This window comes from Stegodyphus dumicola, chromosome 5 (genome assembly GCF_044657685.1).
Source record: "Stegodyphus dumicola isolate Sdum_Otavi_A_Nest chromosome 5, ASM4465768v1".
Taxonomy (NCBI): Eukaryota; Metazoa; Arthropoda; class Arachnida; order Araneae; family Eresidae; genus Stegodyphus; species Stegodyphus dumicola.
In genome coordinates this window covers 171,167,679-171,184,448 of record NC_140772.1, presented here as the reverse complement: position 1 = coordinate 171,184,448, position 16,770 = coordinate 171,167,679, and the positions used below count along the sequence as shown (strand labels likewise).

The 16,770-nt window shown below is 32.2% G+C and overlaps 1 protein-coding gene across 2 annotated transcripts in view; it reads left to right on the top strand.

Annotated features, from left to right (window-relative positions):
• The first annotated feature begins 11,363 nt into the window (after nucleotides 1–11,363).
• Hcf (Host cell factor) overlaps nucleotides 11,364–16,770 on the top strand; it is a 188,344-nt gene continuing 182,937 nt past the window's right edge. Inside the window, exon 1 of one of the 2 annotated variants that reach the window (XM_035371276.2) lies at nucleotides 11,364–11,551. In XM_035371276.2, coding sequence (XP_035227167.1) covers nucleotides 11,392–11,551 — 160 coding nt within the window. In that variant the 5' untranslated portion in view covers nucleotides 11,364–11,391. The remainder of the gene's footprint in view (nucleotides 11,552–16,770) is intronic. The other variant, XM_035371277.2, reaches the window with a different exon arrangement.

Genomic DNA, 16,770 nt, shown 5'->3' with positions numbered 1-16,770 from the left:
AATGTGGAATTCTAATGTTTCCAGAAACTAAGAAGCCGAAGCAGCTGTTTTGAAGAAGTAACTCATTATCTTCTAAACGTATTTTATCTGTTTTTAAAAATTCAAAAAATAATTCCGCACCTAATAATAAATCTACCTTTTTTGCCTTGAAAAATTCATCATCAGCTAACTTTATTCCTTTTGGAATATTTAATTTCGAAATATCAATAGATTTCGATGGTGTCATGTCAGTTATTTTGGGAACAACTAATAACTATATTTCCCATTCATTTTCCTTTTCTAAGTTCGATAAACGCGTCTTTATTTGCGATTTAACATTCAAAGTAGTGTTGCCTATTCCACTAACTGGAATAAATGCTCGTTCTTTCTTTATTCCTAATGAGTTCACAACACCTACAGAACAAAAATTAGAAGTCGAAGCTGAATCAAGCACGGCTCTAAAATCGTTCATCCTAAACATCGCGAAGATAAACAATCAAAGTTGTGTGGGGGGGAGAGGGGCAGTCCTCTTTCCCATTCACTGACGAAAGGTTCAAGGTCAATTCTTTTTCTTTCGATGATTCATTTTGTTTTTCGTCAATTTTATGTAACAGCGAATGATGTGTGTCTTTCTTACAGACATAACAGCTATATTTAGCCTTACACTGCGATAATACGTGTGATGCAGAAAGCATTTAATGCATAATTTATATTCTTTAACAAAATCATACCGCTCAGAAACAGAAATACTCTTAAATTTCGAACAATGATATATTGGGTGTGGTTCTTTACACATAATACACTTTCGAAAAGGGTTTGTTTTAGTTACCAAGGATTTTGAATTTCTACAGCGACTTAATTGATTTGATACTTTAGTAGCATAGCTCTGCTTAGGAAAACTTACTTTGTTTATTTCTTCAAGAATGCAAATTCTTTCTTCGAGAAATTCTAAAAATTCATCAAGTTTGGGAATTTCATTTGATTTTACGTTTAGTTCAAATGCTTTTCTAGATTCTCTATCTAATTTATGCAATAAAATATTTAATATCAAATTATCAGATAAATTATTTCTATCAAATTCTAATACACTTAAAGATCTCAAACATCTTTTAACATTATTTACCAGTGGATCTCAACTGAGAAGGTGAGTCATTTATTTTTCAAAGTTCAACAAATTATTGATAAAGGCATCAACTACTGCTCTTTTGTTTTCATATCTGCTTTCAAGTGCAGAAAACAGCGACTCAAATGTATCCTGACATGATTCTAACATTTTTGCTTCACCTTTAACCCCTTCGAGCCGGGTAGCGAAAACGCGCACTTATCGCGGAGGCCGGCAGTGTCTTCCGTGAGCGTCTCTCCAGGGCCGGGGGCTTTTTTGCTACTAAGCCTAAATCCATGAAATTTCCGAAGTATCAACGCATTGTTTAATAATGCTCTATAGAGTATTTAAACGGCTTATGCTTTATAGATATTTTTATATATATACTTTAATTACCTTATTTCTTGTTTAAATGCATATTTTACACATTTTATTTTAATTACTCACCATTTTATGACTTTTAACATTGTACATCTGAAAACTAAATATATTACTTAAAATTCTCTTTTCGTATGAAAAATTTTAAAACAGGGATCTACACACAGTCCTACATTACATTCCTTGAACTCCTAATAACTCATTTGCCGTTTTGGAGGATTTTTCCGGGAATGTGAACAAACGAAGCATTGTCGTCTCATTTTCTTATCAGTCTCTTCTGAACAAAGTTTTGGAAAATGTCTTTCAGTTAATCTTTCAGAATCAATATCAGAATATCAGAATTTCAGAATCAATATCTGAAATATTTTGCATCATTTCTACTATTTCATGCTCTGTTAAACATTTTCGACGCTTCGACATTGAAACGGTAAAAACAGAAAGAATTCACGTCTAACAAGATCTAATTATTTTCTAAAAACTGAACTGTAAACCGAAATACCCAACGCTTTAGCGCATATAAAACTTCTACTTACAATAAACAACTACCACGTGCGAATAAAGTGCGATTTAAAGAGACGTCATAAATCACGCCAATTGGAAACATTTAGTTCCCCGTTTGTTTATATAATCAAAAACACGTGTATGTGAGTCATGCTTCTCTCATTTCGAGTAGAAGGTCTAAGGTACATGTATCTGAAACCATATGTACCATATGTGCATACAGTGCCATCTTGTGGCAGAAATTATAGTTTGAAAAACGTTCCAAGTTACTGGCACAAATACGTGACATTCGGTAGAAAACGCAACATTGCTCTGGCACGCCTGCGTGTCGGCCGGTAGATAAGTGCGTTCGTTGCTGGCACGTATACATGACAGTCGGCGCGAAGGGGTTAAGTGATGCTTTCAAATAAAACAGTTTCTCAGTATCATTTAAATTATTATTATTACCAATCATAGACATAAATTGCACTTTAAAATTTTTAAAATCTTCATATTTACCATAAAATTGAGGAAGAGGTAAATCAGGCAGTTTAAAATTTAATTTAGAAACAGTTTTGGTTTCAAATTTATCTTTATTATTTGTTTCACAATTAGAAAGAAAAATTCTAAATCTTACTTCAAACTCTTCGATGCTTTCTTCCAGTTCTTGTGTAATGCTTAGATTATCCTTCACGTCAATTTCCTCTGGCAAATTGGTGTATTCCACTATGAGTTGTTTAAACCGAGATTTTAATTCCAACAAAGAATCCAATTTAGTCTTCATAATAACATCATGGTTGAGTTTATTCTCCTCCATTTTATACTCATCAAGGAATTTTATCAAAGCTCCGAGTTTCGTTTTCACTACGCCGCGTTGGCGATTCAATGAAACAATATTAGTAGCCATATTCTTCTCCGGCTAATGTGAGACCAAACTGTTCTTGCCGAAGATAGCTCGAACTTATTTAATGATACTTAACTTCAGTAAGTGGACTGTAATATTAACAATAACAAATTTATTTTTAACAAAAACAACATTACAATAATAACATGCATGTGTTTATAGTTACCTATGTAACTTAGCTAAGAGCGAGCAACCATATGCTCTTACATCAAGTCAGAAATCATTTATACTAATAAAGCAAAAACGAAATAACTTTAGGGTTACACTAAAGTCAAACTCGGCTTGGCGTAAAACAATGCTGCCAAGCAATACTCTTTCAGACACCGAACAATTGTCTTATGCTTAATATATTCTTTTCTGTGCTAACTTGAATTTAATTCAAATTTATTTTCGTATATCACGTTTAACCGATTAGTTTTACATCTATATGCTTATTATCTGTGAATTTTTACTACCATATGCTTGTTTTGTCTGCTAACTTGAATTTACATGCACTAAAAATCACGTTTACAAAATATCACATTTACGGCTCTTCTCATCGTCGATGAACCACGAGCTTGGCGAGTAAAAATGCAACGGCGCCAACGGATTCTTTCCCGAAGCGCCAACGGGTTCTCTGCGGATGAAAACCCATTAAACCTCCAATGTTCTTTTGTATATTTTTTTAGTCCATAAAATCACTATCTTTCAAGTGAACAAGCTCAGCAGCTTCCAGAATATTCATGTTTAATTTACTGGCATCACTTCCAAATAATGACAGTTTTAATAAAAAATTTAGGTAATTATGGAGTATGTGATTTTGTAGTATGATTTTAGTTATTTATTTTTTAGATAGCAGCATTAAAATTTGATTTTGTGTTAGTCCTTTTTTTTTTCAGCCATTGTATTGCATGTTAATATTTAAAAATAGTGTTTTAATAGAACTATCTAAGAAATAACTCATTAAACATGGTAAATCCCATACTACATGATTACGACTTTTTGCACTTTAAGTTTTGGTTAAAAAATCTGCATTGAAATTACTTCTTTTTATATGAGATATTAATCAAAGAAATCTTTTGCTAAACTGGATAAAATTCAACAATGGTTTCATATATTTTGGGACAGACAAATGAATAAAAAAAATTTCAGAATACTGTTAAATTGCAGTATTTTATAAATGTACAATAATAATACAATTTAGTGAAATCTCATGATTATTTATACATACGTAAATGAAAATAACATGCAAAAATTAAGAAATGGAAACAATATGTAAGTATTAAAACTAAATAGGGGAAAGTGCAGAATTGCCCACTGCTTCGCGCGTATTTCAAAATCGCCAGCTTGAAAATAACAAGTCAAAGAATTGCACTCGTTATCCATGTACACATCGACCTATTTTCACTTAAAAAAACATCACAGAATTGCACAAACTTGGCAATTAGCACTCTCTTCACTTTGTCCATGTACACATCAATACGCACCACATAAATGGGCGATTAAGCACTTTACCCACTAATTCTTAACCAGAAGAGAATTACCCAAGAAAGGGAATTTTCTGGCTTATGCAAGTACATAGCTGTTTGGCCTCAATTCGGTAAACTGAAACTAAAAAAAAGACAATAGCAAATATCAGTTAAGAATTTTTACAATTACATCATTCAAAAAATCTGAAATAGAAATGTAGACATCAAGTAAATGTAAAGATTGGTAAAAACATTCCTTATTATTAAATATAATAATAGTATATAACAGATATATAAATAATAAATATTTATGAAATATCACAAACATGAAATTTATTTCGATCGGTATGAAAACATTAACAGAAAAAGGCATTTTTTTGTTAAAACAGCCACTGCATAAGCATTTGGCAATATTTAGAATTTCCATGTTTCAGACTGGGAGATTAAATTTGCCATCTAAGCACTGTAGCCAATTTACCATGAAAGTCACACAAAAAAAAGTTCAATTTTAAATTTTACACATTAATACATTAACTCGCTTTAATACTCGCATCAATTACCCGATTTAGTACATTAACATAACAACAATAAATTTCAAAGAATACCATGTACACAGCGTTCTGTTTCAACTTTAATAAACATCTATGAATTACACAATCTAGGGACTATGCACTAATCAACAATAAAATAAACTAAAATAAATTTCAAACAATTAAAAAAAAACGACAATAACAACAGAAATTTATACTAAAAAAACAATGAACATAACATTCTGCAAAATAAGAACAAGAAAATAATAAAATGCACTTATCATGAATGAATGCTTTTTCGAACAGCAGAAATACCAATTTCATACCATCTTTAACATGCCGCCACATAATCACTATCGTATTTATATGACAGCCAGACACACTATCCAGAAAATTCATACTATGGTTCACAATAAAATCACAAATCCCTACTTCTATCATGCATAGCCACTAAAAATAATCTCCCAGACCCTCTTTCCACACTTCCAAATATCCACTGCCCCTCAATTGGATGGCCATGATGATATTTCCTTTTGCCGAATTTAAATTCAACAACTTTTACCATTTTATATTCCTCCCCATCTTCTCAGACACAGAGCATGACGCGAACCAACGAGCTCCAGCAAAAGATTTTTCAATATCAACAGGGTTACCATACAACACGCAATCACACCAAAAACCAGCACAGAATGCATATCATCATATTTGGTGAAATTAGGGCGTATATCAGAGTTGTACCCCAAAAAGTGCAAAATGCTATTTCTTTTTAATAAATATAATCAAGGTTATTTCTTATCACTTCAATTACAGTTAAATCCTATTGTACTAATGTTATCAAAGATCAAACATAAATTAGAAATAAATGTTAATAATGAAGGAGAGAGGGAATTTATATCTTAAATAAATGAAGCGAATTAAAATTTTAGATTAGTTTGAGATATGGCCTATATCAGTTATTATGTTATGCACTCTTATCTAGTTTTGTTTAAAAATAAACATTTACAAAGATGGTAAAATCTAAACTTTTCCATATTAACATGATTTTTGCTTTGAAAATTAATTAAAAAGTAAACAGTTCACATAAGAAAAATAAAGCAATAATACAAGAATGCTAAACATTATATTGATCTATTGTGCAGTAAAACATTATGTTAATCTTTGGATTATGGTAACTTGGCGGTTTTTTGGCGAAAATGTGGCGACCAACCCTGCTACATCAACCTGCTAGTTTTTGTTTGGACGCCATTTTGTTTTCATGAAGTAAAGGCATGTTTTTCTTTTTTTACTCAACATTTTCCCCAACAATCTGCTAGCTGAAAATTACGCTTATACTAGAACTTTTATGGAACAAAAATGCTTAATCATGACGAAGATTAGGTGTGAAATTGGGAGAAAGTGCAGAATCGCAAACTGCTTGCTGCGTTTTTAAGAATTGCACATACATGGTATCATTCATGTATTTTTCATCTATTTCATCTATTTTTACTTCAAAAAACATCCCAGAATTGCACAAAAAATGGCATTGCGCACACTCTTGACTTTATCCATGTACACTGCTAAAGTCCTAGCTAGTAACCTTTATCCCCTTACCAAAATGTCGCCAAACTACCTGTTACCATATTCCAAAGATTAACCAAACAAGGTATTGATCTATTGTGCAGTAACTGTTTAAAAAAAAGATTTACAGAAAATTTTTAAGGATTACTGTACTAGTATATGAGTATCTAGTCTATTTTATAACAGCAAAAACTTTATGAAAAAAACTCAACTCTGAAATATTTACTTAGATATAAATATGGTACATTTTCATTACATGCCCACAATCTAACTTTTCCACTATGTGCCTGCTATGTAAACAAATTTCCTAATTGTTGATAAAGTGGCTTGCATTTTTATAAAGTGCTCAAAATTAATATTAAAAAATATAATATTAACAGATTAAATAATTATTATTTATTAGCATAAACTTCATTCAATGTCATTCAAACGTCAATGTTGATTTCTGACCGAAATGTTTTAGCAATCACTTCGATGATAAAGTCCAATAAATTTTTTCCATACCCTCTTTGTTTCTTTTGCCATATGAATTCAGCTAAATATGATCATAAATATCATTGGGCGGTTCCACATTGTTGTTTATGGCTGACCTCCATAGGCACTCTACTGTCTGCATAAGAATAGCAATATATAATAAAGTTAAATTTGTGATTTACTTTATAAGGTATTTTCTCCCTTCTTCCAGCATGTTTTTGTGTTGTAACCCTTTTACACAGTCAAAAGTCTTTAATCCGGACTCGTCGGGACTTATCGTCGATTCCGTATTATCGATTTTTCGGGATCAGTTTAAATCTGGTAAGATGGCATGCAAAAATTATAAAATTAAAAATATGAAACCGTAATTTATGAAATAAAGAGCAATTATGATCTAAAGGGTATCAAAATTTACAAGGAAAAAAGCTTAATATTTTTTTGTTTACTTTATTAAACATTTCTTTCAACGTGCACATGTGTAAAGCATACATTACGCATAGTCGAAATTAGAAAATTGCAACTAGAAAACTATTTGATGTGTATTCATGATATTTATAATGACAAGGAATTCAGTTCCAATTACGCATTATTTTGTGTGGGGGAAATGAGAGATCATGGGATATGTCATGTGATATTAATGGACGAATTACGGTTCTTTAATCGGAAAAGGGGGGAATTTGGACAAGTATCTGTGGATGTATATTATTTTGTATTAAGCTTCATTGTGTGTTGTGTGAAGTAGGGTTGAATAATTTTGGGATTGTATGGCGCTGTCTAAAGTGAATTGTAGATGTGATAAAAAGAATTTTTTTTTATCAAATTCTATCAAATTCGGAAAAAAAATCGTTCAGTAATTTTATTGAATCCATAATAAAAGTGTATCCACCATGTAAGGAAGATTCGGAAGAAGATTAGGTTAGTTAGACTTTGTTAAGAATGTGAGTAGTATTTAGTTCTGATTATGCATTATTTTGTGTGAGGGAAATGAGAGATCATGGGATATGTTATGTGATATTAATGGACGAATTACTGTTCTTTAATCGGGAAAAAATCTGGCAATTTTGTATTTGGCTTTATTCTGTGTTGTGTGTAATAGTGTTTGTGAATTTTTGGATCCCATGGCCGTAACTAAAGTGAATCCGAAATGGGTATTTAGTGGTATTGAAAAGGATAGTAATAAATGTTTTTTAAGGTTGTGCGAGAGAGAAATAAAGATGTTTTATTATGTTATTTATTTTACCTGGTATCTTGCTTTGAAAGATAAGTATGATTTTAAAGATTCTGAAACAGAAGTAAGAAAAGTGTATCCGCCACGTAATCAAGATTCTGAAGAAGATAAGGTAAGTTAGTATTTTTAATTATTTGAGGATATTATTTTTATGCATTGCTGTAAATGTAAGGTGGAAAGGAATTTGGTATTATTGGGAAAATTGTTATTAGCAATTATTTAGTTTAAAGTAATTAGGATTGTAAGGTAATTTTTATTAATTTAATGTATGTGCTCATTTATATTTTAAGTAGTGTTTTTGAATTTATTTTAATTAAATGATAGTTATTTTTTGAATTTTATGTTTGTAGGAATTTGGTATATGTTTAAGTTGAAATAAATGTGCATGGAAATAATTTAAATATTTGATATTAAGTATTTGTAATGCTTGAGGTATGAATTCGTTGGTGACGTGTATAATGTAATAGATGATTTAGAGGTAAAAGTTTTTGGATATTCTATTTATTTTATATGTGGAAATGTTGATATTTGTAAAGGGTAAATACTTTTTCGCGATCATGTAATTTCATATATGTTCTTTTTACCGGGTTTAAAGATTGAGAAAATTGTCATGTATTTTCATGAAATTTTTTTAATTTATTAGAAAAAAGCAGTGTACATGGATATAGTGAAGAGTGTGCGCAATGCCATTTTTGTGCAATTCTGGGATGTTTTTTTAAGTAAAAATAAGTCGACGTGTACATGGTTTAGTGATATTTTAATGAAATGATAGTTATTTTGTGAATTTTATGCTTGTAAGAATTTGGTATATGTTTAAGTTGAAATAAACGTGCATGGAAATAATTTAAATATTTGATACTAAGTATTTGTAATGCTTGCGGTATGAATTCGTTGGTGACGTGTATAATGTAATAGATGATTTAGAGGTAAAAGTTTTTGGATATTTTATTTATTTTATATGTGGAAATGTTCATATTTGTAAAGGGTAAATACTTTTTCGCGATCAGGTAATTTCATATATGTTCTTTTTACCGGGTTTAAAGATTTAGAAAATTGTCATGTATTTTCGTGAAATTTTTGTAATTTATGAGAAAAAAGCAGTGTACATGGATATAGTGAAGAGTGTGCGCAATGCCATTTTTGTGCAATTCTGGGATGTTTTTTTAAGTAAAAATAAGTCGGCGTGTACATGGTTTATGTGTATGTGTTATTTTGAAAAATGCGTAAGGAGAATGGTATTGTGCAGTTTTTCCTAATTTTGCAGTGAATATTTGTCATGATTAAGCAGTTTTGTTTGATAAAATTTCTAGCATAAGTGTAATTCGGCTAGTAGATTGTTGGAAGAAGTGTTCAGGAGATAAAAAGAAAAGAAACATGTCTTTTTTCGCCAAGTTACCATAATGTAAAGATCAACCATATCATTTCATCAGGTTGCATTTCTAGTCCAATAGATCAACAAAGTGTTCAGAATGAAAGAAAGTTTGGCTAATCTTTGGAATATGGTAACAGGTAGTTTGGCGACATTTTGGTAAGGCGATTAGGTTACTAGCTAGGACTTTAGCAGTGTACATGGATAAAGTCAAGAGTGTGCGCAATGCCATTTTTGCACAATTCTGGGATGTTTTTTGAAGTAAAAATAGATTGACGTGTACATGGATACCGTGTATGTGCAATTCTTAAAAACGCGGCAAGCAGTTTGCGATTCTGCACTTTCTCCCAATTTCACACCTAATCTTCATCATGATTAAGCATTTTTGTTCCATAAAAGTTCTAGTATAAGCGTAATTCGGCTAGCAGATTGTTGGAGAAAATGTTGAGTAAAAAAAAAAAAAAGAAAAACATGCCTTTACTTCGTGAAAACAAAATGATGTCCAAACAAAAACTAGAAGGTTGATGTAGCAGGGTTGGTCGCCAAATTTTCGCCAAGTTACCATAATCCAAAGATTAACTGAAAGTTTTCTTTGAATGAGGAATTAATATCAGGCTGAAAGCCATAATAATAAAAATACTGCTTTAAACAGCAGCAGAAAGGTTTATGTTAGATTATAAGGCTTTCAAAAATTAATTACTAAATGATCTTAATGTTGTTTTTTGATTATTTTACACAATTATTTTATTAAATTAGGAATTCAATCACGATTCTGTTATATATGTCAATAATTGGGCATATTTAATAATAAACGTAAGCATTGTTTGATTAGTACGATTTTGATTTTTAAAGGAAAAATACAATTTCTTTCAAATAGTGACAAAATTTTCTTATTTACATCCTTGTTATTGTCTGGCTAAAGTGCAGAATCGCCCACTTATTTGATTGGCGTTTGCTTGGCACTTTTTACAAGATTAAGAAGAATTGGATTTTTGTCAATTTTCTTTGACTTTTAAGTACTTTTTTTTTACTTATATAGATATATATATATCAAAATAGGTCAATGTGTACATGGATAAAGTCAAAAAGAGTGCACAATGGCATTTTTGTGCAATTCTGGGGTAAGTGAAAATAGGTCGATGTGTACATGGATACCGAGTATGTGCAATTCTTAAAAACGCGCCAAGCAGTGGGCGATTCTGCACTTTTCCCTGTGATCTTTAGTAGTTAAAAATTTTAGGGATGTAAATTCTTTCAAAAGAATTTAAGAAATTTGTGACATTAAAATAGAATTAAAAAAAATAAATACATTTTTTAATTTATATTTAAAATATCAACTTATTCACTTTTATACACATAATTTTGTTGCAAAATTATTAATGAATTTCTGTCAGATGTTTTCTTTTTCATTTTTTATGACAAACGTACAATGCAGTATTAAACTTTTAAAATGTAAAAACGGTAATAGCATAATGGTGCATTGGGCAGTGAATGTTAGATTTTAATTAACTAATTATAACTACTTTCGCTTTATTAAACACTCTTTACCTCTTTCAATAATTAGTTTCCATTCACATAAAGTCCTTCCTTGAAAAGGAGTCTCACACCCGCTGCAATAATTTTCGGCATGTTTGTTTACAATTTCTACAGAGAAGTTTTCAATAAAACGTCATTTGAATTACTAGTCCGCAGCAAATAGTTCTTTGAAATTATTTGTTTTCCGAAAACATTTTTTTTTTCATTGGACAAATTATAACTTTTCATTAAAAGCTTTCACCTTTCAAATTAATGGCTTACAAAGGAATATTTTATAAGTAAATAATCATAATTTACTTGGGCTGTTTCTTTCAAATGCTATTATTTTTTGGCAACCTTCTAGGATGGTGTTGAGATTAGTAGGATCGCGTCAATACCGGATTGTGCATTGTGGGAATTAGCCAAGATGGCGGCACCCATACTGAAGTGGAAGCGAGTAACAAACACAACTGGACAGGCACCAAGACCTCGTCATGGTCATCGCGCTGTTGCAATTAAAGATCTTATGATTGTTTTCGGTGGTGGTAATGAAGGGATTGTTGATGAACTCCACGTTTACAGCACTAGTAAGTACATAAATTTGTTTGGACTCGCCGCTATACATTAGTAAGTCTTTGTATTTTTAAACTAGTCAGAATGTATCTTATGCTTTTTTTCTCTTATCAGATCAAGTCATGAATAAATATTGTTAAATTTTCAGAATTAAGAAAAAATTTACAATTGTATGAAAATAATATAAATTTTAATTTGCCGCTGTTATAGTATTCCAAGATGGCGGCGCCCGTGTGTGCGTCGTGACAAATGATAACAAAAGTAAAAATTTAATATGTATGGCATTTTAAGGTAAATACTACGTAAGACATCAGAGCTGGAGTCTTATATGTATTGCTTTAAGCTTTATCGTACATAAAAAATAATCTTAAAGCTTGAATACCCGGTAAGTAATCATCAGTTGTCCAATTGTCATTTACAGCCTCATTTGGCCGCCATACTCTCAAAGCAGGCTATTTGCTAATTTACATTTGCATGCTAAGTTCGCGAGTAACGGTGTGTGGAACTGCATTAGGAACAAAGCCTATTTTAAATTTTTCGTAATAAGTGTTGCAGATGGTATCATCTGAATTATTAAGAAGAATTCACATTAGTATTGAATGACAGTTGGGAAGAGAAGTGAATTTCCCCCTCATTTTTCTTAAAAGTCTTAAAGTTAACGGGGTTTCCGATCTTCCTGCATTGTATTTAAATGTTCTTAAATTGATAAATATGTTATTTTTGCGAAAATTAGGCTGAAACTTTAAGATGGGATGAAAATACGATTTAAAATGAAATTTTATTCATTTCCAAATAGTGCTTAAATGTCAACTTTGACAAAGCTGTTGGCAATGCACTTATTAAGTCATAAATTTATTTTCAGATTTAAATATAACATGGGAAAATTTCCTTAGCAGTGTAAATTTTTTTTTGTCAAAAACGTATTGTTCGTGCACTGCACACACTGGTGTTTATACTAATATACCCTCTTGTTGTGTTTGGATTGTCCTAAAAGTTTTCAGATGGGATTGGGGTTTATTTGATTATGGCAAAGACTGAAGGGGGGATACTTTTGCAGAGGACTTTTTAAGGGAAACTGCCTCATATTCATGTTACACATGGGAAAAACCAAGAAAATGCCCATGTAGCCAGCCGTTCAGCTTAGAATTAAACCCATTTTACACAGAGATGGGTTTAATTATATTCATTGGAATGTTTCAGATCAATTATTATTATATAAGTAATTAGTATATGAGCTGCAGAAGCCAATTGTGCATGTACTCTTGTATTGATTGCTGACCTGTGCAAAGTGCTAAAAGAATAAGTGTACTGATTAGAGGCCTTGGCTTATGAGTTAAGCAAAGAGCACATCTGGGGTTTTGGTATAAACAGAGTAGTTTCAGTGAAAGTGTAGTATACGTGATATTGTTATATAACCGTGTTTGTAGTATTGCAAATAAAGCAGTTTTTTGAAGTTCTTCACCCTTAACTTGTATATGCAATAGAGTCTCACCTAGTCTACATACCATCAGGAAAAAAGTGGCTGTCTGCTACAAGAACTGTATGTAGTCTGTTTCGTTGCTTCTGACTTTACTGATCTACAGTATGACGTATGTATCTGCCATTCAGATTGATTTATTGTCTGTTACTATACATATGTCTGTGTATGGTATGTTTTTATTTGACAAATATTGTTATGATGTCTAAAAGTGGCAATTTACACTATTACAGAAAGAATGGCACCCCAAAGAAACTTTAGACGGTCTAGAGACAATGTAGAAAGTAGCTGACGAATTTGGCATTGGACTGGTAACTGTAGGAGAATGATATGTATCAAGAGTTACAGACTGTGTATTAAAAGAAAGGAAAACTTTAAAAAAATATTGATTATCAAAAATTGAGTAAAGCTTTGCATGCTTGATTTATGTAATTTAAAGCCTTTCACCATAAAATGTGTTGCATTTTTCATAATAATCTTGATACTTTGGTATTATAGCAACTATCTTGGCAAAATTTGGCATTTTATTGAAGAAGCAAAAGAATGGGGATTTCAAATTGGAGAAAGTTTTATTTCATATCATGCATATTATTAGGTACATATTTTAATTTTAGTTCAATATTTATCTCGGAAAACAATTTATAAAATTTCTAACAAATAGGTTTTTTTTTTTTTTTTTTTTTTTTTTTTGGTTTATTAGCAAAGTATCTCCCATGTGTAATTATTCCAGTCTGTCACAGTGTATGGAGGGGTATGCTTGTTAAGAGTAAAGGTGAAGCTTTTTGGGCTTGTGCTCGTACTACTGACGATTTATCAAAAATTTCGCAGATATCCCAAAGCCCTTGCATTACTTGTTGAAGAAAGATGCAACATTTTCTTGGATCGCGCTACGATTGAATCTTTCGCAACGCTCAAAAGGCTGCTAACCAGTGACACTGTTTTGGGACATTTTATCCCAGCCATAGAAACCAGCATACATTCTGACACTAGTGGCTATGACATCGGTGCAATACTGGTTCAGATTTAGGATGGGAAAGAAAGACGACCAATAGCTTATGCATCCAGGTCACTTACTGCAACTGAAAGCAACTATTCCACCACCGAAAAAGAATGCCTTGCCGTTATCTGGGCAATTGGTAAATTCAAGCCATACCTCTACGGAAAACCCTTCACGGTAGTCACAGAACACTGCTCTTTATGTTGGCTGGCTAATGTTAAGGATGCATCTGGAAGATTTGCACGGTGGACTCTCAGGTTGCAGGAATACGACATAAATATCGTCTACAAGAACGGTCGCAAACACTTCGATGCAGATTCACTATCAAGGAAGCCTCTTATAGAATCAATAATTGAGAACAATGAAGACATCCCTTTCTTTGCAGCTATTGTAGATTACGGAAAAGAGCAGTAGAAGGACAAACGATTAAAATCCATTATTACAACTCTCAAGAGAGGTGATGCATATCAAAATTATCAAGTGAGAAATGGTATACTGTACAAAAGAAGCTATGATCCTATGGGACAGCAATGGCTGTTGGTGGTACCAAAGCAACTTCGTAGCGAGGTTCTAAGAAGTCTTCATGATGCTCCAACCGCTGGCCATCTCGGATTTGCCAAAACGTACGACCGAATAAGGAGGAAGTACCATTGGCACACGGCAGTATGTATCGCAGTGTTGAGAATGCCAAAAACGGAAATCGCTGCCGCAATGTCCACCAGGACAGCTTCATCTGATAAAACCCCCTGATACACCGTTTACCAAAATTGGAATAGATCTACTTGGACGCTTTCCGGTTACTCGAAATGGGAACCGGTGGTTTGCACAGATTACCTTACCAGATTTACAGTCACAAAGGCAATACCGACAGCTGAGGGTGCCGAAATTGCCAAATTTATAGTTGAAGAAATTGTACTGAAGCATGGTGCTCCCAAAGAAATAATAAGTGACCAAGGATGCAACTTCCTATCCAACCTTGTTAAAGAAGTAATTCGTCTATGCAAGACGTCTCATCTTCTGATGACTGCTTACCACCCTCAGACCACTGGCTTAACTGAAAGATTCAATAAGGCACTAGCAGATATGTTGTCCATGTATGTAGACATTGAACAGAAAAATTTGGATACTATTGTACCATTTGTAACCTATGCCTATAATTCAGCCCATTCTTTCTCATTTATGGCACAGATATCCAGACTCCTCTCGACGTAATTTTTCCATACAGTATCGAAGATTCCGAAGATAGTTATGCACAACATCTGAAGACTAGCTTGCAAAACTCCATATTCTTAAAGCACAAAGCACAGACAAGCGCCGATACGACGAGAGGCATCGACCTGTCAGCTACAACATTGGAGACTTTGTCTAGGTCTTCACTCCAGTACGAAAGGTTGGCTTATCCGAAAAGCTCCTAAGACATTACTTTAGACCATATCGAATAACACGACAGCTCTCTGACGTGACGTATGAAGTAGAAAGTATGTAACAAAATAAGAAACGACGGAATTCAAAAGACATCTTTCACGTATTGAGATTGAAGCCCTATCTTGATCCAAAAGTACAACTAGATGATGAAAGAAAGCCCAATATTTCCAGGAGACCTGTTACAAAAAGCCAGACAAGATTGCAGTGGGACGCTGCGTCTTCCTAAGAAGGGGGAAATATAGAAAAATTGCTCTTCATTTAGTTCAAGTTAATAAAAAGTCTTGAGTTTAGACTTGAGTACTTGCTTGTTCATTTGTAGGATCCCTTCATCTACGTAACAATGTTTTGAGAAAACATTAGTGTAAACTCTGTCCAGAGCCGTGCTTACATATTTTTTCACTTGAAGCAAAGCGTTAAATGTGCGCCTATTTATTTACATATTTGTGGAGAAAGGGAAGAATAAATAAATAATACTAAATGGTGTTTGAAAACATAGCATTATACAAACACGCGCAAAATCTATACGTAAAGAAATATATAGATAGGCTAAAAATTCGAATTAATTAGAATAAAAGTAAAAAAGTACAACTAGATGATGAAAGAAAGCCCAATATTTCCAGGAGACCTGTTACAAAAAGCCAGACAAGATTGCAGTGGGACGCTGCGTCTTCCTAGAAGGGGGAAATGTAGAAAAATTGCTCTTCATTTAGTTCAAGTTAATAAAAAGTCTTGAGTTTAGACTTGAGTACTTGCTTGTTCATTTGTAGGATCCCTTCATCTACATAACAATGTTATGAGAAAACATTAGTGTAAACTCTGTCCAGAGCCGTGCTTACATATTTTTTCACTTGAAGCAAAGCATTAAATGTGCACCTATTTATTTACATATTTGTGGAGAAAGGGAAGAATAAATAAATAATACTAAATGGTGTTTGAAAACATAGCACTATACAAACACGCGCAAAATATATACGTAAAGAAATATATAGATAGGCTAAAAATTCGAATTAATTAGAATAAAAGTTTTTTAACCTTCGAGCACGCGCTTTGCAACTTTACATAAGCACACACACGTCGTATTTTTTACGACATCTGTTATTTTATCGTTGTTTGCATGAAAATGACAGAAATGAGTGAATATTGATAATAAATTTGTTAAAACATAAAATATTAACCGTATTATTGCAAAATACAAATGATGTCACATTCAAATGGTAGTAAATTATTTTTAAATGGTTATATTAGTCAGGTGGAAAACCAATGATGTATTTCATTATAGAAATTTAAAAATTTATTAGTTAATAACTATATTTTAAAGTTAGTTTTAATATTCA